This window comes from Mirounga angustirostris, unplaced genomic scaffold, assembly GCF_029215605.1.
Source record: "Mirounga angustirostris isolate CCGP_5_RB_7025 unplaced genomic scaffold, mMirAng1.0.hap1 SCAF_8, whole genome shotgun sequence".
Classification (NCBI taxonomy): domain Eukaryota; kingdom Metazoa; phylum Chordata; class Mammalia; order Carnivora; family Phocidae; genus Mirounga; species Mirounga angustirostris.
Window position 1 is genome coordinate 71,554,649 of NW_026991716.1, and position 27,390 is coordinate 71,582,038.

The 27,390-nt window shown below is 36.3% G+C and overlaps 1 protein-coding gene across 2 annotated transcripts in view; it reads right to left on the reverse strand.

The window, feature by feature from the left end:
- Window positions 1–27,390, reverse strand: part of ME1 (malic enzyme 1) — a 202,783-nt gene that overhangs the window by 48,642 nt on the left and 126,751 nt on the right. For both annotated transcript variants that reach the window (XM_064597816.1, XM_064597815.1), the window contains exon 7: window positions 1,617–1,726. In XM_064597816.1, coding sequence (XP_064453886.1) covers window positions 1,617–1,726 — 110 coding nt within the window. The remainder of the gene's footprint in view (window positions 1–1,616; window positions 1,727–27,390) is intronic.

Below are 27,390 nucleotides of genomic sequence, written 5' to 3' on the forward strand. Positions count from 1 at the left end.
AGGCAGTAATACTCTTAAATTCCTACGTGTAAATACGTAAATATGCAGATGGTATTTTAGGACAGATTAGCTGGCGTGAAAAATTAATTATTTAATGCCTCCACTGTGGTGACCCGCTGGGTGCAGGAGGGAATATTCTGCAGTGGAGCCTCTAAGGCAACTCCACATGTAGTGCTCTTGGTCTTGGCTTAGCATCTGCCTCAGATTTTCTGTGCTCCTGACTTTAATTCTGATGCAGCCCAGGCCGTGACCTCTAAATTCTTAATCCTAGTTGATAGGAGTTCTGACCCTAATTCCAAAATGTTCATTTTGTTTGATGATTTGAATTTAGCATTCTTTGTCTTAAACTGAACTCTGATGCCTATTAATTCTGCATAATGGTTCAAAAGTATGTAATATTAGTCTTTTAACTTCTGCATGGACATTTCTGTGGGACCCACAAAATCAAAAGATAAGAATATTAAAGAAAGGACAGCTTGTTTAATAGTTTATGTGGCTATTTTATTTTTTTTAAGATTTTATTTTTAAGTAATCTCTACACCCAACATAGGGCTCGAACTCACAACCCCAAGATCAAGAGTCACATGCTTACACCAACTGACACAACCAGGCGCCCCTAACGTATTTTTTTTTTTTTAAGATTTTGTTTATTTATTTGAGAGAAAGAATGAGAGAGAGCATGAGAGGGGTGAGGGTCAGAGGGAGAAGCAGACTCCCTGCTGAGCAGGGAGCCCGATGCAGGACTCGATCCCGGGACTCCAGGATCATGACCTGAGCCGAAGGCAGTCGCTTAACCAACTGAGCCACCCAGGAGCCCACCCCTAACGTATTTTAGAGACCACTGCAAAATGGACTGGTAAGTGACTCAGACACTGGTCTACAAAATCCGTTTGCAGCATCGAAGGCACATTATCATTATACATGTATCTTCAAGCTAGGGCTATAGCTGTGTAAAATTAGACTCTTTTCTTCCCTTCTGAAATCCTCCACATATTCACTTCTCATGAATAAATTCGCAAAAAGAAATTTAATAAAACAGGAAGAAAACAAAGTTGAAATAATGTAAAGCGTCTCTGTCATGAAAATGGCACTAAAGTAACAATGTGATTAACATCACAAAGGATCTGGGGAAAAGAGAGATTCAACCCATTGCTTTAGTGTACCCCAAAAGGTACAGAGACTCATCATTTTTAAACACATTTATCTAGCTATGTCACACCATAGATTTTAAGCATAGTGAATTTTAAAAATTATATTTGTAAAGTACATTTTAGTTCATAAAGTACAAATGAATATTTGTTCTCAGTAACGAACTATGGATAGAGAAACATTATCATCCTCATCTTACATTTAAGCTTTTCTTTGACCACCTCATTTCCAGTAGCATTCATCTTATTTTACTTTGGCTGTCTCCCTCCAAAGTTCCATGCTGGTGCTTACCATCACTCAGATCTAATCCTTCATGGAAATACTATATTAGAATACCTCACTCATGGTCTACAATCTCCCACCTTTCCAGTTTATTCAATTGTTCCCATTATATCTATTCTTTAACTTCATGGGAGTATCTGGGCCCTCCTGTCTTGTATCTTCACTTCCCTCCCCATCCAGCTTACCTTGAATATCATCATTGAATGTGCAATACTGGTTTTGATATTTCTTCAGGAGACGAAAGGCATTTATATTGGCAAAATCTTCAAACTGAATAAGGCAATTCATCCCATACCTATAAGACAAAACATTCACATGAGAAGAGGTCCGTGAAATAACATACAAAAATAAACCTTTAAAATTAGCCTATAGAAAAGACAAAACATTTTCTTCTAAAGGTTCTATCTTGCTACTTAGTATAAATATGTAATACAATGTCCTTCAGAAAATATTCACTGTATACTTACTATAGGAAAAGCATTGTGTTGGCACTGTGAAATAAAAAAATGACAAAATACAGTCCCTACCATCAAATAATTTAAAATTTAGTATAAACAAAGTATTTTGAAATAAATGAAAAGTAATGTAAAAGTGGTATAAACAAGGAATTATAGATGTTGAGAGGACAGATACCACTTCTGGCTGGGGTCACAGGCCAGGTAATAAATGAATTGAGTTTTAAGGAACAGCTATGATTTCAAAAAAAGAGATATAGGTTTTTACAAGCCAGGTAAATACTAGAAGCAACACAATTGAGGTGAAAACTCAAAGAGAAAACATTTTTCAAAAAATAGCAAGAAGCCCTATCTGGCAGTCATGTGGTGATACACTTGAGGGTGTACTAAAAGAAAAGGTCAGAATTTTATATTGGAAACCCTAAAATTCAATCCTAGGGTTCTGGTTTTTATTCTACAGCAATGGCCAAACACTGTAGAGCTTTGAGCTTTTGAAGTATATTGGACAGATTTTTATTTCTGATATGAACAGCTTCCTTGTCTGACCCTTTATTCGTATGATCATCCACCTACCTAACCTATCCAAGGCAAAAGAAATTAACATTACTGATAACCCAAGATTCTAAGCGTTGCCAGAGAAAGCCATATAGCCATGAACATCCTTGCTATTACCGATTTATGGTCTCTACCCTGGGCTAGACTCCCACTGCTACTCTATGTGTGATTCCTCTTATTTGTTCTGGGTCAGCTTTCACTTCCAGTACACCCAATGGTTACTCCTAATGTTTCCCAATCCTTTTAAATCTTGCTTTCTTCACTTGTCTCCTACATGTGCATATGGTTTCCCTACTCTAGTATACTGCACCATTAATCATGTACACTGTTCCTGTTTGTTTTTACAAAAGGAATTTTAAATTTTTTTTAAAGATTTTATTTATTTATTTGACAGAGAGAGGGACAGCGAGAGCAGGAACACAAGCAGGGGGAGTGGGAGAGGGAGAAGCAGGCTTCCCGCTGAGCAGGGACCCCGACGTGGGGCCCGATCCCAGGACCCCGGGATCATGACCTGAGCCAAAGGCAGATGCCCAACGACTGAGCCACCCAGGTGCCCCAGGAATTTTACATTTTTATGTAGTCAGATCTATCTTTTTATTTATAGTTGCTGTCCTTGATGGTATGCTTATTACAGTCTTCTCCACAAATGTTTCCTTAAATATTAATCGAAAACTTCTTCTAGTGATATCATCAATTTAGGAAATAATTTCTACATCTGGTATTATTTTTTTTTTTACTATTTTGAGGTAGTTTTTTAAAAAAAGATAATAAAAATTTCTGTTTTATATATTTACAAGTCAGTATATATAGTCGGTAATTAAAACCGTGAGACTCTATTAGGATGCACACACATCTATATACAGTAGTGAAGGACAGAGTAATAGGAAACACCAATGCTTAAGAGCTGAGGATGCTACCAAGGTGAAAGAAGAAATTATCACATGTTTAGGAGAAGGCACAGAAAAGTATGACATCCCAGATGTCTACGGAATAGAATTTCAAGAAAAAAAGACAATTCACCCAACTACGCCAGCACTAGTCTACCATTTCCTCTCATCACCTGTAACCAGATACTATATTCTGTTATATAGTAGGGTTGGTTTCTGGGCTTTTCCTCTTTTATTCTACTATTGCTAGTGGCAACAAATATTTTTTCACTCCTAATATGCATGTGTCTGTATACACTTGTTTATTCTTTACAACCACTCTATGATGCAGATAGTAGTAGTATCTTACATATGAGAAAACAGGCACAGCATATTGATGCTGCCTTGTAAAAATAGTCCAATGGTAATGATTAGTGTACTGATCTCTTTATCTAGGGGAAAAAAAGCCTGTTTTCATTACTACAGTTTTTTTAAGGATTTTACTTTATTTATTTGAGAGAGAGAGAGAGCACAAGAGAGGGTAAGGTCAGAGGGAGAAGCAGACTCCCCACCGAGCAGGGAGCCCGATGCGGGACTCCATCCCGGGACGCCGGGACCATGACCCAAGCTGAAGGCAGTCGTTTACCAATTGAGCCACCCAGGCACCCACTACAGTTTTTAAATATCTTTAATACTTAGTAATATTTCTCTCTCATCTTTCTCTTTATGTATTCACTTGGCTGTGGCATTGGTTTAAAACACAGGCTTTAGAGTCCGAGCTCCTGGCGTGTAATCCTGTCCTCACTTGTTCTGTATTCTTAACTGTCCTGTGCTTCTATGTCTCCACTAGAATAAATGAGAATAATAATGGCATATTATCATAAGTTTATCAGAATTAAGTGATTAATATAAGTTCTCAGTGTGCGAAGACTGACACGAGTGCCCTATAATCACGAAATATTTTTTACTTAATAGCAACAACAGAAGCAATAAACAGTGGGTATCTTCAAAGGCCTAACAGAAAATAACTGTCATCCTAGAATAGCATGTCTACCAAAGCTATTCTTCAAGAGTAAGGTTGTGATTCAACTATACTTCAATAAAAAAAGTGAAAATAAAGAATTTTTTTTTAAAGTAGGGTTGAAACAAAGACATCTTCAGATAAATAAAAACCAAAAGACTTCAACTAAAGGAATCTTTCAAGGGTATATTTCAGGAAGAAAGAAAATAATCCTGCAAAAAGTCTATGATAAAATAAAACAGTAAAATATAATAACAAGGAATTTTTATCCATATAAAATATTAAGGGAATATAGGCCTGTCAGAGTGAGGAAGTTGGGAAGATTTTTCCCCAAACAGCAACAGCAGAGCAGAACAAATCCTTCAAAACAACCATTTCAGGGCTCTGGAAATCAACTAAAGGCAAAAGGGGCAAAAATTTAAAAGTAAAATGTGGGAGTAAGGTCAAATCTTGAAAGGAACATAACATTTTTATGCTCCTTATATATATGATGCCATTCTAGTAAACTCTTTAGTTAGCTTTATTAAAAATCACTAAAATGTTTTTAAGAATGGGCAAAAAAGCATTTCCCTGGTTAGAAATTACTGCTTTTCTTTTACCACCTTAGCAAAGAAGCAAACTTTGTGGTAGCAACTGATTACCCCAAACACAAATATCAGTCGATAATCATCTGGTGCTTGTAATGGCTCCTTCCCTACTTCTCTGGTTTCCACACAGGCCCTTAGAAAGTAAAGGCTGCACGCTTTTAGACAGTGTCCTCATACAGTTTGCTCCTGATGGGTCATGTACTGATGGTCTCGCAACACTAGACGATCTGTCATTATGTTCAGAAGCAGCAGAACCTGTGGTTTCAGTACGTGAAGACGAATCAGAGCCTTCTCAGTTCTATTCCCGGATCTACTACTTACTTGGGTCCTGCGGTTTTGGACTTGTTACAATTTCTCTGCGGTTAAAATGAAATCCCCACAATATGGTTTGCCTTCAGTGTTTAGGACACAATGTGGTCAGGCTACAGTTTTATAATATTTTCTAAGTAAAATCTAGGAAGAGCCAGCCATAGGGAGTAAAATGCTACACTAGATACTTTATCATTTACGAAAGTTTATTTTAGAATTATCCCCTGAAGAATATTGTGTACCTTTTTTAATTTCGTGACTTTTCTCTACCTGGTAGTTAACTCTGATTTGAATCTTAAAGATTTAGAGAGAGGCATCCTGGATTCATTTTGTGATACAGCATCCTGCATCATATAATAAAAGAAAACCATGTAGGAGATATTTTGTTTCACGTTGAACCAACCTTGTCACTATGAAATTATAAGTAGAGGAACACAAGGAAGTTAGCCAATTCAATTCTACATAACTATGAAAAGAACCTACTATTTTATGATCAAAATATCACATAAAATAGTGGGTGTAAATGGTTTTAAAAGTTAACAGAAACACCACCCATAAAATTAACCTGTGAAAACTGCAAATTTTCTCTTGTGGCATTGTTAAATCACAGAAAACCTCATTATAGTGACTAATCACCACATCTAGCAGTTAGTGAGTGCCACGCATTGCGCTCCACTCTTTACATGGATTATGTCATTTAAATTCTCTCATCAACCCAAAGAAGAAGGTAGTTATTACCCATTTTACAGATGAAGAAACTTAAGCTCAGAGAGATTAAGGGCTATAGCTGAGTGCACTATTGCTAATAAGTGGTAGGGTCTGGACTGAACCGCAGGGCCCAGGGTTTTAACTACTATATATACCGGCTCCCACAGAGCACCAATGTCATGATCAAGTCAACGAAGTGAACAGTATATTTACAAATAAAAGGACTGCAGTGATAAAATAAAGGAGTTATCGTTTTATAAAACTAGCAAGACAGCGTTTGTATGTATTCAATAATCTAGGTATTGTCATTATAGAAAGTATATAAACAGATATTGGTGAAAACAATTAGTCTTTCTTTGATTATAAACTATTAAGAATTCACTGTAACCAGGTCAACCAAACACATTTTGATTTTCCCCAAGAGATACGGTAAAATGTCGTTCTTTTAGGATTTACTGCATACATGGCACTGGGTAGTAGTTAAGATCCAGAGCACTTTAGTTCTGATGGGTACCTCAAAGATAATTTGTTACAAATTACTCATTTTTAATAATGTAATTGAGGTCTGAGGGTGCTCAAAGAATTAAGTAGCAACAGGACACATGGATCTGGTACTTAAAATGCTTACAGTCTCACTGGGAAGACAAAGGATATAAGCAAAAATTTAAAGGTTCAGGTTAAAAGGAAAATCAGGAGTATAAAAGAGACCACTATGGGACTTGGGGAAGACAACATGAATTAGAGGAGGCTTCAGTTGGGCCCTTGGCTAGGATTCAAATGAGGGAAAGAGCCGGGAGGGGAATAAAATCACAGAGGCCTCAAAGTTTGTGCTGGAGGACATGGAGGATATTAGTTTGAGGAACTTCAGAAGATCAGTACTGGTTGCCAAGTTTCAGATTATGAATATTCTAGAATTCTAGGATAAGTAATTTGAAGTTCACTGAGGTTCCCTCTGGCCAAGAACCACCCAAGTGTAATTCTTCCTTGTAGGTAAGAACTAAGAACAGAAAATTGTTCACTCCCGTGTTAGCTCACTGTACTAGGGCTCTACTTCCTACTACCTTACTTTTGTATCATTGTGTAACATTTAGATATTCCTCTCATTTTTCTTATCACCCCACCTATTATATTTTGGCGACACCTCTTAATTATTCTCCATGAGTGTGGAGATGATAGATTCAGCGGTAATCATCTATTCGTTCATTCTTTTCCCTCTACAATCTTCTCCTTATCAAGTTCACTGATTCTTAGGGATTCATTCATCCGTCTTCAGACAAATGACTTCTAAATCTCTGTCTCTGTTGCTGATCTTTCAAAGAAGCTCCAACTCTCTGTTGTCAAAATGCCAGTAAAAAAGACAGAGAAATGTTATATTATGGATCTTTTTTTCTTTAAATGAGAAATAAATATTTAAGATAATGTTTTTATATATTGTCAACCATTCTTTGTAATGGATTTCTGTAAAATTTTCTATAGCATCAAAAAAAAATTACAACTCTTTTATATCAAGGACAACCAAGAATCACAAACAAAACTGAGTCATTTTGTTTAGGTGTCAACTGCTTCCCCCCCAAAAAAAGCAGTTTGTGAGACTGTGAGTTCCTTAAAATTCAACAAATTCCAAAGCTGCATTTATAACTTAAATTTCCACTTAGTATATTTTACTGAAAAGCATTTTAAAAGTTACTTCTTGCCTTCAAAATCAGTACACTCTTTTCCTTTACGGTTTTAATTTAATATGTATATATAAAGCTCCTAAAAATTCTAAACTTTTTCCTTACAAAACTTACTATCCAAACTTTCCCTATTTCTATCATTGGCACCACCAATGTCAAAGCACTATAAGCATTTTCTTTTTTTTTTTTAATTTTTTTTTATTAACATAATGTATTATTTGTTTCAGGGGTACAGGTCTGTGATTCATCAGTCTTACACAATTCACAGCACTCACCATAGCACATACCCTCCCCAATGTCCATCACCCAGCCACCCCATCCCTCCCACCCCCCACCACTCCAGCAACCCCTCAGTTTGTTTCCTGAGATTAAGAGTCTCATGGTTTCTCTCCCCCTGCAGACATCAAAAAAAATAAATAAATAAAATAAAAAATAAAAATGAAATCTTGCCGTTTGCAACGACGTGGATGGAACTAGAGGGTATTATGCTAAGCAAAATGAAACAAGACGAAACCGGAGGAGCATTTTCTATTTTGCCTTTCACCTCACATCCCAGTGGTCAAGTTCTGTTATGCATTCTTCCTTCTTTCATATTAATTGTTATGCTTTCTCTTCTAAGTGCCTCAATTCAAGGTCAGGCTCTTTGGACCACATGATTGCAACAATACTACAATCTCCTGATTAGTCTCCTTGCTTTTATTTTCTTTCCCACTGCAATCACTTACATACTAAAAAAAATTTTGTCATGGTATTTTAATAGGTACTATGTGATGAGATCTTGTCCAACCTTATCTCTGCTATTCTCAGAAAGAAATCTTATCTTTCCTTCTTTCCCTTATTTATTCATTTATCAAGTAACATACCAAGTGCCAACTAGGGGTCAGGAATTACCCTAAGTGCTGTTGACACATTCCTGCCCTCACAGAGTTCATAATCTTGTGGAGGATACAGTAAATAGGAGATTACAATGCAGTGTGATAAGAGCTGTAATAGAGGAAATTTAAGGCACCATCTAGAATTAAGGGGATTAGGAGAGGCTTTCTAGAGGAAGCTAGAGTCTTAAGGATTAGTAGGAACTTGCCAAGTTAAAGAGAAAGAGGAAGAATTTGGGAGGCAGAGAGAACATACTCAAAGGTCCAGAGTTAAATAAATCAACATCATATTCCAGGAACTGAAGTAAACTAAGTATGATTGAATCACAGTGTTTAGAGGGAAAGAGACAAGAATTAAGGCTACAGAGGTAAACAGGGCCAGATTACGCAGGGCCTCTCACTGGTATTAGGAGGTTTACACTTGACCCTAAGAGTGGGACGTTAAATCGGGAGTGTGACATGATAGTTTCCACTTTAGACCCACGGTGTGTGATCAGGGTTAAGAATGGATACCAGAGGGGCAGGACTTGAGCAAGAAGCTTACTTAGGAGGCTACTGCAAAAACCCAGCCCTGCACCTGGAAACGAGAATGAGGGCAGGAACAAATAGATGGATTTGAGAAACATTCATGACACAGAATAACAATATCAAGTGTAGAGAAGCAGATGATGAGAAAAAAAGAAATCAAGAATGAATTCCAAGTTTATAGCTTGGGCAACTTGGTAAAGGATGGATTATGTTTAAAAAAAAAAAAAAAAAAAAAAGGAAACCTCAGGAGAAGCAGGTTTGATAAGGACGATTTTGAGTCCAGCTTTGGGTAAGCCGCGTTTGAGCAACCACAGACATATGTAAGCAAAGGAAGTTGTCAGGAGATATTAAGATGTATGACTTTGGTATTTTAGAGTCTGAACAGCTGCAGGGGAAGATTAGGCCCATGATAATGGCCATGAGTGTGTATATTAAGTGATGTAGCACTAAAGGCCATTAGAAATGAAGATCTTAAGAAAGAGAAAGGCCAACATACAAGAAAGGTCATTGACATGAAAGTTAAAGGGAGCTGAGAACAAGACTTTGAAAATGGGCAAGAACGGGGGAGAGTAGTTAAGAAACTGGGAGAAGACTTTAAAAAAAAAAAAAGAAACTGGGAGAAGATACACAGATGATAAGCTACTTGACATAAACCTCAAAAAGCATGTGGGGGAGAGGGGTTACCTAAGGACGGAGGGCTGATAGTCTGAAAGGGACAGAGGAGAGAAGCCACTGATCTCATCTCCCAACCCTAAAATGTTGTGGGGACCAATAAGCATCACTGTTTGAACGCACTACATGAACAGTGGAAGTCTTAAATGGGAGCCATGTTGCCATGAAGCAAGATGGGAAAGGGAACATCCAGTCAGGAAGTGAGGATATAAGGGAGCCTTTTATTAGCAAGACAGTGGAAAGGTTTGAGAGGGAGGGGTGTGTTGGGAGTGTTGGTTCAGTGGACATGAAACACAAAGCGTGAAGTATGGAAGAGCATCAAGTATGTGAAAGAGGATATGGAACTAGACAAATGACATGTTACTTTTACATTGTAACAATTTACATTTTAACAGGAAACCGATTATAATGATGACATGAAGCAAGATTTTCTAAGAATTATGTCTAGAGGCCATCTAATGGATTGCAAAGGTGGAGTGTGGAGAGCTGGGTATCCGGGAAGGGGCAGGTTGCATCCCGGTCTCTCCAGTTTGAGGCAGCACCCATACAGGCTGAAATGCTCAGGGCAATTTTGGCTCTAAAGACCGATCTGTGCTTCTGCATACCACTGCATTGTGACCTTCCACTTCTAGCCTGCATCATTTCTCTTGGCCAGAATGCCTTCACAGAAACTTAGAAAATGTTTTTATAAACTCCATCTGCAGATTTAACATAGAGAATTAAAGGTCTCCTCAAATGCAGGTTTCAGTAAATACCTTATCCCCAACCTCAATCATGTCATTTACTTCTGCAGTTTGAATCACTAAATCTGTCTATGTCTCCTTCTCAATTTAGTCTAAATCAAACTGTTTATTTCTAAAAGCCAGCAACTTCCACAAAACACTAGGGATCAAGTTTTGAGCAGCAAGAGAATTGTATGTTATTTTGCTGCAGGTGATTAGCGTCATAAGATTTTCAAACTAGAAAGATCCTTAGACACCATTTAGCAACAAGTAATGCCCAGGAATGCTGATTAACACCCAAGATCATGGGAACAGACATAGCAGTGAGTAGTGCCCCTAAGAGAAAGACAGAAAAGTCAAATACTTGGTATTAGGATGCTAGTAGATAGTAAAATCCACTAAAAATCTAGTAAATCTACTATAACCAGTTGACTGTTTCAATGTTCTATCTTGTAGGTAATGGATTTGAACAAATATTTTGTAAAATAAGAACTAGATCCAAATACTGACTTGGGGGGCGCCTGGGTGGCTCAGTCAGTTGAGCGTCTGCCTTCGGCTCTGGTCATGATCCCAGGGTCCTGGGATCAAGCCCCACGTTGGGCTCTCTGCTCAGCAGGGAACCTCCTTCTCCCTCTCCCTCTACCTGCCACTCCCCCTGCTTGTGCTCTCTCTCTCTGTCAAATAATAAAATCTTAAAAAAAAAAAAACACCAAATGCTAACTTGGATCAATATCCTCATTCTTATTATTCCCAAGAATCAATATCAGCCTCAAAGGGTTTTTCTTAAAATGTCATCATTGTGATATTTAAAAGAATTGCTATAGGTTCTAAAGATAATTTTTAAAGAGGCATTCCAAAAGTATTGTGAACATTAACAGTACTTATTTACAGAGTTCCAGGGTATTACTTTGGAAAGAGATAATACTCATTCAGATTTAGCTTTGCTTTAAAAAAAAAAAAATCCATCACATTATTCTATAATGAAACCTCAAAATCAAAGTAAAAATGAAAGACAGACTGCATGTGTAACTACTTAAAATAAAAACATTGAGAGATGATATACATTCTTGTGCCACTGAATAACAGAAATCTATATTCATCTAATATAGATTTAGATCTAATAATCATATTATTCAAGACAAATCTGAGAACTGTACATTTAGAAATAGCCGAAGGCACAAATCCAATGTAAATTACAAATCTGGCCTTTTTGGCACAATCATCAGGACTAATGTCAAAGTTTGAACACTAACCATCTTCCGTAACTAGAGGCCACCTACCAATAATGTGTCCTGAAGTTATGCCTATTTATAATTCCACGTTAGTGGTATCTCTTATGGGAGTATTATTGCCTAATAACAATAAAAATACCAGAATATCATGTTCCCTGCTTTATTAATAAGCTCTTTTCTTCCCTGGGGGCCTTAAGAACTAAGCTATTATATGCTCCAGGGGTACTGAAGGTCTTTTAAACCCAAACTGGTTTAAAACTATTTCTTTTGGCAACTGTATGGGTACATTTACCTGCATGTCAATGTTTCTCCTTTAAAATACCTTAATAAATTGGTTGAAGTGATTTGATCCAACATACTATTTGAATTCTATTGTAGAATCCCTACTTAATTTTGAATAATTCTTAGGAACAAAATATAATCTAGTGCTAAGAATTGTTTTAACTTCATTTTGCATTAAACCATTTTTAAATGACCGTGATACTTTTTTGAATTAACAAGTACACTTATATTTCAGTCTAAATTTTCAAGAATGCAACTCTGTCTCTGACAAACTGACATATTTCCAAAATCTGATTAACAAAGATATCTTTGTGTTAGGAGGGTAATTTTGGATAGTTTACCGAGTTTACTACCACAGGGGTGTGTGGAAGTATAATTTAAGATTTGTAAACTACTAATTTTATTCTGGTATCACTGGGAAATATAAGCCAAGACAAGTAATTTCTGTGCCTAAAATAATACTTATTGAAAGGAACCCTTAAAATGAAGTTAATAATCCAATGGGTTTAGAACTTAACTACCAGGATTTCAGTTCTGCCTTTTCACTTATAAACTGAATCTTTCAAGTCAAATTCTCAGTCTTTCCACTACCCTTCTGAGAACTTCTTTGGCAATTCTAAATCTATAAAAAGAACTGGAAAAATATACTCAACAGAGGTCAAATTAACAACCCAGTCCACCTAATTGTATGTAAAATACTCAGTTTTTGAAAAAATTTGACTCTGTTACCAATCTGATTTGTGAAAGTGAGAAAATAAAAGTCTGATAATTTTGTTCTCACTTATTTCGTCTTTTTGATATGAGCCATCCTGACAGGTGTGAGGTGATAGCTCATTGTGGTTTTGATTTGCATTTCCCTGATGATGAGTGATGTTGAGCATCTTTCTATAGTCTGTTGGCCATCTGTAGGTCTTCTTTGGAAAAATGTTTATTCAGGTCTCTGCCCATTTTTTAATAGAACTGTTTGCTTTTTTGGCATTGAGTTGTATAAGTTCTTTATATATTTTGGATATTAACCCCTTCTCAAGTATATCATTTGCAAATATCTCCTCCCATTCAGTAGGTTGCCATTTTGTTTAGAAGATGGTTTCCTTTGCTGTACAAAAAAAAATTTTTTTTATTATTATTTTGGTGTAGTCCAACAGTTTTTCTTTTGTTTCCCTTGCCTCAGGAGACATATGCTGTTAAGGCCAATGTCCAAGAGATTATAGCCTATGTTTTCTTTTAGGAGTTTTATGGTATCAAGTCTCACATTTAGGTCTTTAATCCATTTTTTAAAAGGTTTTATTTATTAGAGAGAGAGAGAGAGCACACGTGTGTGCGCACGCATGAGCTGGGAGAGGGGGAGAAGGAGAGAGAAAAGCACACTCCTCACTGAGCATGGAGCCCAGAGCCCAACATGGGGCTCGATCCCAGGACCCTGAGATCATGACCTGAGCCGAAGGCAGATGCTTAACCAACTGAGCCACCCAGGCACCAGGTCTTTAATCCATTTTGAATTAATTTTTGGGTATGGTGTAAGAAAGTGATCTAGTTTTCCCAGTACTATTGAGTAAAAAGACTATCTTCCCCCATTGCATATTCTTGCCTCCTTTGTCATAGATTAACTGACCATACATGTGTGGGTTCATTTCTGGCTCCCTATTCTGTTCCACTGATTTATGTGTCTGTATTGGTGCCAGTACCATACTGTTTTGATTACTATCGTTTTGTAGTATTTCCTGAGATCTGGGATTGTGATACTTGGTTGGTTCTTCTTTTTCAAGTGTGCTTTGCCTCAAAAAACTTTTTAACAAAGGATTTCAGTGAAATGGTAGTTTCCTGCAATGTATTATTTTCTTTGGATCTATAAATAGGATGCCTGCATGTGAATAACTTTTAGATATGCACCTATTGTTTCACTACTAAATACCTATTTGAAAGAATATTTTAATCATAGAGAAAACCATTAGAGAATAATATTAACTAACATCCGTGTGCTCCCTACACAATTTTGTGAGATGCTGACATTATGCCGTATTTATTTCAGACCAAAAACAGGGCCACGCATCACTTGAAACCCCTTCTGCCCCTCCGTGATCCCACTTCCCTCAGGTAACCATCCTCTTAAATTTGATGCTTATCATTCCCATACAAGCTATACTTTTACTACAAATGTATGCTACCCAAAAGCAAACCTGACATTGTTCTTAAGCTTTATATACATGAATAAACTGTATATGCATCTGATGGGTGTTGAATGGTATCTCATTCTTATGAAATGACAGCGGAGAGCCACTATTAACAGCTCGGGGTGAGTGGATTGAACTGTTTCCTTATGCAATTTTTCCCTCAATCCGGTAATTCTTAGATACATTCATGTGGACATATGAAGCACTAGCTCATTCCATTTTTATGTGCTGTACATTACTGTACGCTCTATATACAGCACAATTTATCAATTCTCCTGTTGATGGGGCATTTAAAATACTTTCCGTTTTTCACTACTTAGAAACAATGCTGCTCTGAACATTTCTTTTTTATTATGTTATGTTAATCACCATGCTGCTCTGAACATTTCTGAGCATGGCTCCTTACGAACGAGTTTCTCTGGGTGCAAATGCCACACAGTAGGTTATGATATTCCTAACTATACTGCCCAAGTGTTTTATGAGTTTGCGCTCCTGAAAGCAGCGTACGTATTCACCCGCCCACAGTCTTCACGCATTTGGCACTGTCAGATTTAAACATCTCTGCCAGGCTACGGAGGTGATATGGTACTTGGTATCCATGCAATGGCTGTGCGGTGCTGGGCAGCTAAGGAAAGAGGCTGCTTAGATTGCCCTTCTAGAAAGAACTTGCCTAAAGGTGCAGCTAGACAGCTGCCTCCACCACAGTGGTTTAAGATCGGAGATACAGCATTCCATCCACAGCCACACTCTTCCCAGGGGCTCCCCAGTCAATTACTGAGCACAGCAGTAATACTAGGGCCAGGTCATTTATACTCAAGGTGAACTCATCTAACAAGCAATTTTGGCTCTGGAGTGCCCTATGAGGTTGACTGAGACTTTGTCAGACATATATTACAGTCCGAGGTGCTCTCTGCCCAATTCTGCTTCCCAGATGTGCATTATGGTCTGAAGGCTTTTTTCCTGCCTAATCCTCCCTCCTCGTTAATGTGTCACAGGCATTACCCCTAAAACACTTCTCACACTTCAACACCATCTCAGGAACTGCTTCACGGAAAATACAAACCAATATAATGGGTAGATTAGAGCTCAAGCCTTTACTGAATCAAACTGCTTCTTATTACCTCTAGAAATTGGGCAGGTTATTACTCTGTATCTCGGTTTCATCTCTGAAATGGGAATAATAACAGTACCTGCCTTACAGCTTTGAGGGAATTAAATTAATAAAAGCCCCTGGAACAACCTCAGGCACATAATAAGCACTCAGTAGGTATCAGTTTTTATTTGTCCAATGTGATTTCCTTATTTATCACAAGAGCTGTGATTAAGCTTGAGGATATGTGAAACCATAATTGAGTAAACAATGACCTGGGAATATTTATGGGTCCTTTCCTTGGATATGTGTGTGTACTGAGGTAAGTATTATAACATGTTGGTAAAGATAGGGCAATCTCAAATAAAATACTCCATGATAAATAGTTCCAATTGGATTATTGTTGTCAATGATAAATCTATATTCTTTTTTTTAAAGATTTATTTATTTATTTGAGAGATAGAGAGAGACAGATATAGTGAGAGAGAGCACGAGTGGGGAGGAGAGGGAGAAGCAGGCTCCCCGCTGAGCAAGAAGCCCGATGCGGGACATGATCCCAGGACTCTGGGATCATGACCTGGGCTAAAGGCAGTGGCTTAACCGACTGAGCCACCCAGGCACCCCAATAAATCTATATTCTAAAACGTGTTCCTCTACCATTTGTGTTTTGATTTTTTTTGCTCATAATAAATTACATATACAGATAACATTAAGGAATGCTAACTATAACACTTAAGAAATATTCTTGGGAGGTTTTGATTAAATGCCTTTTCTATCACAAACTACAGTATACATTAGGATTTATAGTCTACAAATATTGAGACTGTTCTATTAGTTTCCTTTAGGGGTGATATTAAGAATCAGTCAAATAATATTATAAAAGTTTCCTAAGATAATGCAGAAGTCAGAGCTAGTATTCTTTTTTAAATCGATTTTTTTCCCTGAAATTATTTTCTCAGTAACGTCCACCAGTTCCCCTCTTCTTTTAATCAATAATTTTTCTAAAATCTAGAGTAATTATAGCCCCAAATTAATCTATCTATGCAGAAAGATTAAGAGCTCAGCAACTAATGCATTCTTCCTATACTCTTGTCCTCAGAGACCAGGTTAATAAGAATTTGGAAAAGAATTAAGTCTTTAAGAATGACCCAGTCAAACACTTACTGTAATCAGATTCTATTCCCTATCTTCAGTTTTAAAACTAGGGAGTTTGGCCAAATATAAACTTCTAGAATAAGTAGAGTCTTATAAAAATAAAAGTCTTCATTAATTTTATGAAATGTTATTTTCTGTCCCATTCCAAAATTCTATATTTCTCCATAGCAAGAAAAATAACCTCTGTATTATTCCAAAACCCCATATGAAATATATACCCCGAGGTCTGGGCCTACAGACCTCTGTAATGCATTTGTGAAAATAGATCATATATCCCATTCTTCAATCCACCCAATGGAAAAAATACCAGGATAGTATATCAGAAAATAGTGCTGAAGCAAGTGGTGGAAAGAGAAAAAGATTTGTACTATCTTACCAGTAAAATGAGTGATATTATCATCCTTCAATTGATTTGCATAATAAATTTCTATTGGGTTTTCTAAGACATAAATTATTAAAATATATTTATTATCAGACTGTATCTGCTTTTACATACTATAATTTAGCTCATCTTCTTCATTACCACTTTCATTTCTTTTTTAGTCATTAGCTAAACTTCAGAACAGATCAGGGTCCAGGTTTCTGGGTAAATGAGCAATGATAAAAATCCCTCTTCTCTCTAAACCATCCCCCCAAAAAATTTAAAAAAAAAGCTTAATCTTTATATGCAGGACACCCTATTTAATCATTAAACTTTCCTCTGAGTAAAGTGATCACAACTTTGTTTAGTGATTAGAAACATCTAAGAAACTGGATTTTCAGAACCATGTGCTACAGCAATGTTAACTGGGATTTTACAAAAATAGCAATCCTTGAGCAAATGATTTTGAGAAACACTAGACAAAACAAAACAAAACAGGTCTCCTTTACCCAAGCATTTGAGTTCTCAGAACTCTAAAATACTATTGTGAACTGATAATCTCTGAGAAGAGGCTACATAATATGTAAAAAAGAGTGGAAAACAATGCTGAAAGACCAAGCATGTGTAACTGTTAAGATAGGGTTAAGAAAGCCCTTAAGTTGTTCAAATAGTTTATAATAAAGATAAAAATCTATGAGAGATAATTATTATTTTATACTGGTAAAGAGAATAAGGATGTCATTTTTTGAAGGAGAAAATTTTTAGTCAAAATGAGGTATATGTATCATTAAAGACAAAAATTGACTTAATTTCAAAGGAAGAGAAATTTGTGGCTGAGCTAAGAAGTAAAAAGTAAGTCTAACAGGGGACCCCTACACAAAATTTCAGGAAAGGACTTTCCACTTTCTGGTAATACAAAATAAGAACATCTCAAGAAGAAATGGGCTTGCAATTTGAGAATATTCTTATCTTGGGATTATTTATTGATATAGCTCTCTTTTCAAAGCTAGATTTATTAAACAGTAAGAAACTTCACAAAGTTCCACAAAACTCAAGAGGGATCAAAATTTTAAAAGTAAATCAAATACAGTTTATAGACATGGTTTCACGAATTCACCAGGTTTTCTGTTCTGTGGGCTGGTCCTATCAGTTAACAAGAGAAGTGCCCAGCAGCTGAGCAGGGGAATGTGGCTACAACTAAGTGATGCAGAGGCTGCAACTGGTTTAGTAAAAGCTGGCAAAGCTTACATCATAAGCATAGGTGGAGTAATGAAATCCCCACTCTTCTTTCTCATATGAGCTGTATTAGTCACTTTGTTTTCCCATAAGCTGATAACAACAACATTTTGTGGATTCTGTGGTATCTGGAAAAAAGGGGAAGGTTTATATTTTCAAATCCCCAGTTAAGAAGGAATTTTTCAATAGAGGAGATTACAGATTTGGAGTGATGCTGGTTGTAAGCAAAATATCAACTATGGGACATTCCAAATTCTTCACATACCAAGCAATGTAAAGACAATATGAAGATTATGACTTCAAGGAAAAGTTTTCAACTTCATAATCTGAATGTAAGACAGTAGGGACAACATTTAAAAATGGGCACATCATTAAACCAACTCATCAGGGTAGGCTAAAGGACCTTAAAGATATGAAGTATCCCTGATAGTCCACCACCAAATAAATAAATAAACAAATCCACAAAATCTCCTTTGAAACCATGGCATAGCAAATTCTTAACACTGTCATGAATCCTAACAAAGAGAAGGATTTTTTTCCTGAAACATAATATGCAACCTTACACTTCACATTGCTGTGTGTTAAATTTTAAAAGGTTCCAATTTCAAGTGTTATAGAAGATAATCTGTGTTTAACACCCTTTAATTGTATCCCAGCAGAATATTCTAGGCCTTAACACAGAAGTGTGTGACAGATTTCTAAAAACCATCTGAAATAGGTTAGAAAGTGAAACAAAGGATATCAGGATTAAAGTTGGGGAGATTTCTATATTATGCTTTCAAATAATCCTATGGTTCTGTCTCATGGAAGCTGTGCTTTGTTCCGTTTTGGGGTAACTGGAAATGCAGTCAACTGCTTACTCTGCCTGGCTCCCTAAATCTGAGGATTAGATTCACACAACTAAAGCCAAGGTGAAGCTTTCCTTTAAAACTGAGGACATATGTATCATGTATTTACAAAATGAGTCTCTACTGATTTAGCATGCATATACTAAGCATATCTATAGCTATATGCAAATAAGTTTTTATATATATTTTATATTTCTATAGTTCTATATATCTAGATTTTATATTCATATTTATCTGTTTATAGAATTAATCTTTACATGTAGATTAATTCTATATACCTAGATTTTATATTCATATTTATTTATCTGTTTATAGAATTAATCTTTCCATGTAGATTAGTTCTATAAAAGCAACTAATAGCTCCTTGGAATAAAGCAAAAGCTGCAATATTAGTTTCTAAAATGAGAACTGCAAGTGACCTCTTTTAAGAAGATACACAAAATAAGAAGGTTTTAATATTCCCAAGAGCAAATCTTCTGCAAAACTCCAGTTCAATATAAACAGTGACTACACATATTACAGAGAAATGCTATTTTCTCCAGCTTGGATTCACAAGAGGCTTGGTTTAAAGACGGCTTTCCAAGTTTTCCACTATTAGCAATTTTTACAAAATATTTAAAAAGTTATAAAACAATCAAACGTCTCAACTCAAAACATATTTTCAACAAAAAAACCCCCTAAAAGTTAAGCCTTTTCCTGTGACCAAAAACAACATTCCATGACTGCAAACAAGTTTTTCTTCTATGGCAAAGTATTTTTTATCTAAAAAAAAGACAGAGGGTGGTTTTCCCTTAAGCTCTTTAAATATAATTATACTAATAGATGCAGATGATTGATTTTAGGGTGCCAAATCAGGTAAAATCACTACCATTTTTGAAAGGAGATTCTGTCTGCCAACAACAAGAATGTATTTCATGTTATGTGTTAAGAAATGAGTTACATGACACCATCTCTGCTGCTTCAGTTAAGTCTTATTCTGCTGAGGCCCGCCTCCCCCCCTTTTTTTTTTCAAGTTTTTATTTCAATTCCAGCTAGTTAACATACAGTGTAATATTAGTTTCAGGTGTACAATATAGTGATTCTGCCAAGCCTTTTAACTGTCCCCACAAGTATGCCTTTATGACCTTATTTAGTTAAGTGCCTGTTAACCCCTTAGGTCAAGTACACTATTTTTATAATGAAAAAAAGTTGAGTATTAAATTGCCATTTTTAAATCCCTACCTTGCTTGATTCACTTCTGTGTTGGACCCTGTTAGTTCCTCTTTCCTGAAACTCATCATTTAGCCTCACTGCTACCTTTCCAGCATATGGCTCCTTCCCTCTGCCAGGCTAATACCCAATAATCTGCTAACACTAAAATATGGAAAGGGAGAATATAAAATTATTTTACACTTACTACCTGACTTTTTAATTTCTATTCTCCTACAGTACTGATAGGTGTACATATCCATGGTTATGTTAAAAAGAAGAATGGATGGAAAGTACATTTTTATTAATTTCTTGATTGTAAAAAGTTCTATCTCTAATAACAAATTACAACAGGAGAAGAGACTAATAAGCTATACTTCTCTAGTTCTATGATAAACTGTTAAAGATTTTTAGACTGAATTCCAGTACATTAAGTCTTAAGACAGCCATCTGTTTTGAAATAAACTTAATCCCACCTCAAAGAAATACTTAAGAGAGGAATCATAGCATTCCTTTATAAGAAAATACAGCAATAAACATTCTCTCAAATGTAACTCTTAATATAGTTTGTGAACTCCATAATTAAGCAAGCCACTTAGATATCCATTATAATGTCTTTTATGAACAGAACACTTATATTCTCATATTTACTCACTCTAAGAGACAAGATGTGTAATGCCAACCACTTACTACCCACTTTTTTTGTAGTGTGTGAAATTCAATGGCTTTTGAATCTGAGCTCTCAGCCCCTACTTTACTCAGAATCAAGCCAACAATTCTACATTCTCAGGAAATGCACCTGAAAACCAATGCTCACAGTACCCACCACAAGTACGATGGCTCTGGGTCATGGATAATCACAGGTCATGGAAGGTCAGAGGTTTAGTTGGGCGTGTGGCAGGACAGTTAGAACACTATGGAGTTTAAGGTAATACTACATGGGGAAAGGATTCATACAGGATGTGCTAAGGCAAGGTCAACAGTTTGCACTGTCAAACTAAAACTGAGAACAAAAATAAAATTTGTAATTCAACTCCGTGTGCTGCAAAGGGTCCTCATCTTCTTGGACCTCCTGCCATCTGCATCCCAGACTTCTGATTCTAGGGTCAAGGTTTCTGGTCTAACAGGAAGAAAGCTTGGAAGTTAACATTACAGTCATCACAACAAGAAAAATGCTGAACAAACTCAAAATTATTACAACTCTTCGTAGACAATCATGCTGCCCACAAAACTGGAGAGACAAACGGGCAAATACAGATAATCATAGTTTACTGGGAGCAGGAGGCCAGGAGCAACCCTGCCACTGGGGCCAATGCTTTGAACTCTAATTCATGGATTGCTGGCCACCCAGTGAAGACTAACTCAAGAGTTAAAAATTCGCAGAGGGCTCACTCTTGGCGGGGGCGGGGGGGGCGGGCCCTCACAGTTTTATCCTCCAGGAACTTTACCAGGTTCTCATGGTGAAGATCAGAGAAAAATTCCCTTATGCTTACAGCAGAAGGAAGGCAAAAGTAACCATTTTGAAATACTCCCAAAGTTTCTGTTCTCCTTTAAAAAAAAAAAAAAAAGGCCCCGCTAGCCTTCAAAATGGGGGAAACGGTATACCCATCTTAGGCTCACTAAAGATTGAGACCTAAACATAGGACTGGAGCATCCTCCCCTCCCCCCACATCTTATTAACATGTCAACAGGGCTCCAGTGTAACAGGAGATTACAGGTAAAAGAACTATAAGCCTCAGACTCTATTTAAGAAGGATGTAGGAAAATCCAAAGACAGCAAGGGAGACAAAAACAAGGACACTGAGAAAATTTTGCCTCTAACACCACAGCTACAGCAGACTATAACCAACCTAACTCCTAGCCAGAGAACGAAACCCTTACACCAAAGGCCTGTCTACCTTACTTAGTTCCTTTTACACTGTACATCATACCCAGCTTTCAACAAAAAATTACAAGGCATGCTAAAATACAGTCTGAAAAGGCAAAGCAAGCATCAGAACTAGATTCATATATGAGAGAGATTTTGGAATAATCAGACCAGGAATTTAAAATAACCTATGATGAACATGCTAAAAGATCCAGTAGAAAAAGTGGACGACATGCAAGAATATATGGGTAATGTAGGACAGAAATGGAAATTCTAAGAGAATCAAAAAGAAATCCTAAAAATCAAAATCGCAGTAACAGAAATAAATATTGCATTTGATGGGCTCATTAGTAAACTAGATACAGGAGGAAAAAATTAGTGAACTCAAAGATATGTCAATAGAAACTTCTAAAACTAAAATGCAAAGAGAGAAAAAGAATAGGATAGTCAAGAACTGTGGGACAAAAGGTATAATGTATGCCCCTAATGTGTATACCAAAAGGAGAAGAAAGAAAGGAACAGAAGAAATATTTGAAGTAATAATGCTAAGAATTTTACAAAATTAATGACACATGCCAAACCAAAGATCTAGGAAACTCAGAGAATACTAAGCAGGATAAATACCCTACCGCCCCACCAAAAAAATCTATAGGTATATCTTAGGTATAACATATTCAAACTGCAGAAAATCAAAGATGAAGAGAAAACTATGAAATAAACCTGAGGGGAAAAAACACCTTACCTACAGAAGAAGAAAGTTAACGATACATCAGACTTCTCCTCAGAAGCCATGTAATCAAGAAGAAAGTAGAGTGAAATATTTAAAATGTTAAAAAACCCACCATCTAGAATTCTGTATCCAGCAAAATTATCCTTCAAAAGTAAAGGAGAAATAAAGACTTTCTCAGACAAATTAAAATTGAAGAAATTTGGGCCAGTAAACCTGCCTTGCAAGCAATATTAAAAGAAGTTCCTCAGAGAGAAGGAAAATGATGTAGGTCAAAAACTCAGAACTACATAAAGAAAGGAAGAACATTACCTTTTCTGTCTTAATTGATCTAATAGATAACAGTTTGTTCAAAATAATTATGGTAATAATGTATTTGGTGATTATGGTTTATGGACAAGTGAGATGAGTAACAGCAATGTTAGAAGGGATAGCAGGAAGGAATTGGGAATATTGTATTATAACATACCTAAGAGTGTCCATGAAGTGATATAGTGTTATTTGAAAGTGGACTTGCATTAGTTGTAAATGTATATTACAAACTCTGGGGCAACCACTATAAGGTTTTTTGTTTTTGTTTTTTTAAAGTATCAGTGATACACTACTGCAGAAGAGAAAATGAATCTAGGGTCAGAACTTCTTTCTTCTTATACTAATTAACTCCTTGGCCTGCCCTTACTTACAGTATCTGTTACATGGGTCTTTTGGAGCTCTGTGTACTTCAAGTTTTGGATCCTCCAATTGCTCTATTTTCTGTTCATGTTTCAGCAAGATGGTGAACACATTAAGGAAACAAACGAAAAAAGCTGCACACAATAATGAAAGATCCAACAACCACACTGACTAAACACGTGGAAGTTTGGCAGAATTCTATAGCCTTTGCCTCCCCATGAACATATAATTGGGTATTCATTGATTATAACAGAACTCTGTACAGATGTGTCTAATAATACTAGTAGTAAAAATATATCTCTATCTACAGTGTCCAGAACACAACCTGGCATATAGCATACACTCAATATTTATTGAATGAATAAATGAACTGATGTTAAAAAGAAGAATATTTGATACCTGCTGAGGAGCAACAAAAATTTTTTTGAATGTTATTTGTCAGCTTGTTTTAACATCCATCTTACAAATAAGATGAAGTCTCCCATATTGGTTTGTATTTCTGAAGTCTAACTTTACACAAGTATTTAAGAGTATGCCTGGGAAAGATCTTACATCTGGCATATTAAAAGGTGGTGAGACCAGGTGTCTAAGTCTTTAAACATAAAAACATTCACTTGTGAAAAAATACTTTGAAAGCTTTCCAGATATGTTTGCACATTTAGGCAGCCTTTCTCCATGATTAAAGCCAATTTCATGGAAATTCAATATAACTTTTCAAAATATCTAGGCATGATGGTGAATCAAAATGTACAAAGTGAGTAAAATCTGCCCCTACTTTTAATTTCATGTGGTTTGGCACTTAAGAAAAAGAACAGTTAATACTATTCTTTCTACAAAGCCAGAAGAGACAAGTGAAATAGGTCTTCTCTGACAACTCATCTCCCCCACATTATTTATTAGGTACACTATATTCTCTTACAGCACCCTACACACATTTCCACTGGAGGCTTATTAAAAATGTCTATTTATTTATCTCTCTCCCCATTTACACTGAGTTCCTTAAGAGCATTTAGCAAAATGAATGCTTGGCACATAAAGATGCTCAATGTGTTTGTTCAATGAATATATAATTCAAAGTACCCTAAACATTTTCTTCAACTAAGTTTACAGGGATCATTGGTATGACTGGGGAATAGCTCTAGAAGACTAGGCTAATTTCTTGGTTTACTGGTCAATAATGTTTTTATTTTTGTTGTTCCCCTTGCCCTATCATTTATTTGTTTTCCCTTAGATCAATATAGCATACCCAAAGGGAAAGTATAACTTAGACAGCTATAAAAATTATTGGTATGACTGTGAACCCACACCAAAGTGCACTTTCACATTATGTCCTGTTCAATTACAACACGCTCTTTTCCTGCATACAGAATTATATTGCTAAAAATCGGTGAAACTATCAAATTAAAATGGCTATCTTTCTATTTGAAAAGATGTCTGGGAAAATTTTTTACCTCTGCAGGCCAGCATTTACAATTTCAGACAATGACTTCCATCCTCACTGAAAAATAACACATAGCTGTAAACCAACATCTAATGGCAACCAATGCACATCAGAGGTATAAGGTGATTCCAAAGTAAAACACGACTTTTCAGTTTTCTTTTTCAGTTTTTACAAAAAAAAAAAACCCACATGAATTCTTATCAAAGTGACATGTCAATAAACATCAATCTAAATTGAGATAAAATTTAGGAACAAAAGCCAAAACAATGTGATGACTTCCAGAGCATTAGCTGGATGAAATCTGTTTGTAAGGCAGAATATAATTTCAGAAGAAATCTATTTACTCTGTGTTTACAATTTAATATGCATAATTATGGAATATAATTGCTTGTTTTGTCTTTTCTTGACATGAGAATGAAAGAATAGAAACGGGAGTGGAATAGATTATAAAACTAACACAACAACCTTAACAACTGTAGTATAACAGATATTTAAAGTTCAATCTTACTATATGATAGGGACTATTCAAAACCAAGCAGATTGGGCGCCTGGGTGGCTCAGTTGGTTGGGCGACTACCTTCGGCTCAGGTCATGATCCTGGAGTCCCTGGATCGAGTCCCGCATCGGGTTCCCTGCTCGGCAGGGAGTCTGCTTCTCCCTCTGACCCTCCCCACCTCATGTGCTCTCTCTCATTCTCTCTCTCTCAAATAAATAAATAAAATCTTAAAAAAAAAAAAACAAAAAAAACCCAAGCAGATTGGTTTTCTCAATTTTGTTCTTTTACTTGCAACAAAAAGCATGAATACTTTAATTCTAGTTAACAACCAGATAAATCTTTTTTTCCCTTTTTTAAAATTTAGATTCAGTTAGCCAACATATAGTACATCATTAGTTTCAGGTGTAGAGTTCAATAATTCATCATTATGTATAACACCCAGTGCTCATCCCATCATGTGCCCTCCTTATGCCCATCACCCAGTTACCTCGTCCCCCCGCCACCTCCCCTCCAGCAACCCTGTGTGTTTCCTACAGTTAAGAGTCTCTGATGATTTGTCTCCCTCTCTGATGATTTCCCATTCAGTTTTCCCTCCCTTCCCCCATGCTCCTCTGCGCTGTTTCTTATATTCCACATATGAGTTAAACTGTATGATAATTGTCTTTGTCTGATTAACTTATTTTGCTCAGCGTAATACCCTCCAGTTCCAACCATGTCAATGTAAATGGTAAATATTCATCCTTTCTGATGGCTGATGGCTGAGTAATATTCCATTGTGTATGTGTGTATGTATACTTATATATATCTCACATCTTCTTTATCCATTCAGACCAGATAAATCTTAATGTGAAATATTTTGACATCAGAGATAAATTGAATGCACTCAACAAATATTTCCTGAGTGACTCCTAGCAGTCAGGCTCTGGGGATATAGCAGTGAGCAAAACAGACAGAAATCCTTGCCCTCACAGAGTATATATATCGCATTTGTGGGAGATAGACAACAAATAATAATTATCTAACATGTTATGAGGTGATAATTAGCACAGAGAAAAACAAAACAGAGAAGGGAGACAAAGAAAGCCAGCCAGCATGAGAGGTGCTATTTAAGAGAGAATAATGCAGGGAAGGCTTCACTGAAGTGATAAATGAGGAAAGACCTGAAGGAAAGGAGGGAAAGAGAGAGAAAGGCACGCAGGTTCAAGAGAACAGTAAGGGCAAAGACCCCGAGGTGTAAATACACCTGAAGTGTACAAGAAACAGTAAGATTTGGAATGCCCATTGAATGAAACTTCCACTGAATTCACATAGATTTCCTATTTGTTCATAACTCAAAAACCACAAAACATCATCACACTGTTTTGTTTGTTTAGAGAATTATAACATTTAGGGAAAGAGAGAAATTTATAGTTTTCAACAAAATTACCTAGTTTTCCATACTGCTTTTTCACAGTTGTTAGGGTACTGCTTATCTTCACGGCTACCTGTTTAAAATTCAGCCAAAAGCTTACAATTGTTGTCATTTCTCTCTTCACCATTATACCAAAAGCTGCATTTATAAGATGTCTGTCCTACAGATGCCATGTCATTTGCATGTGACATATCTGGATAACACTCCTTTAGATCAGAAAGGAATGTCATGCAATGATTAAGAGCACGGGCTCTAGAGCCAGACTGTCTGGATATGAATCTCAGCCCAGTCACTTTCTGGTTGGTTGGGTAGATATTGAAATTTACTTAATCTCTTTGTGTCTCTGTTTCTTATCAGAAAAAAAGTGGGGATAAATTGTAAGAGTCTCATAGGGCTGTTTTGAGGATTAAGAGAATGTAAAAACACTTAGAGCCTGGTATATGCCTTTAAAATGTGCTAGGTGTTGTGGTTATTTTTACTGTTATTAATACTGATGGAAGACAGCTGGGTTTTGTTTTTGTTTTTTCAACTGTCATAACAAACTAAGAAAGAATTACTCAATTTTTCATCTTGTTTCTCTTGATGGCAACAATAAAAATCGTTCTTTAACTTTTTAGGATTCAAATGCATGATAAGATTTGAATGCATATGCATCTGTCTCTTTAAAGAGCTATTTTTATTTATTTATTTATTTATTTATTTATTTATTTATTTTAAAGATTTTATTTATTTATTTGACACAGAGAGACAGCGAGAGAGGCAACACAAGCAGGGGGAGGGCGAGAGGGAGAAGCAGGCTTCCCGCGGAGCA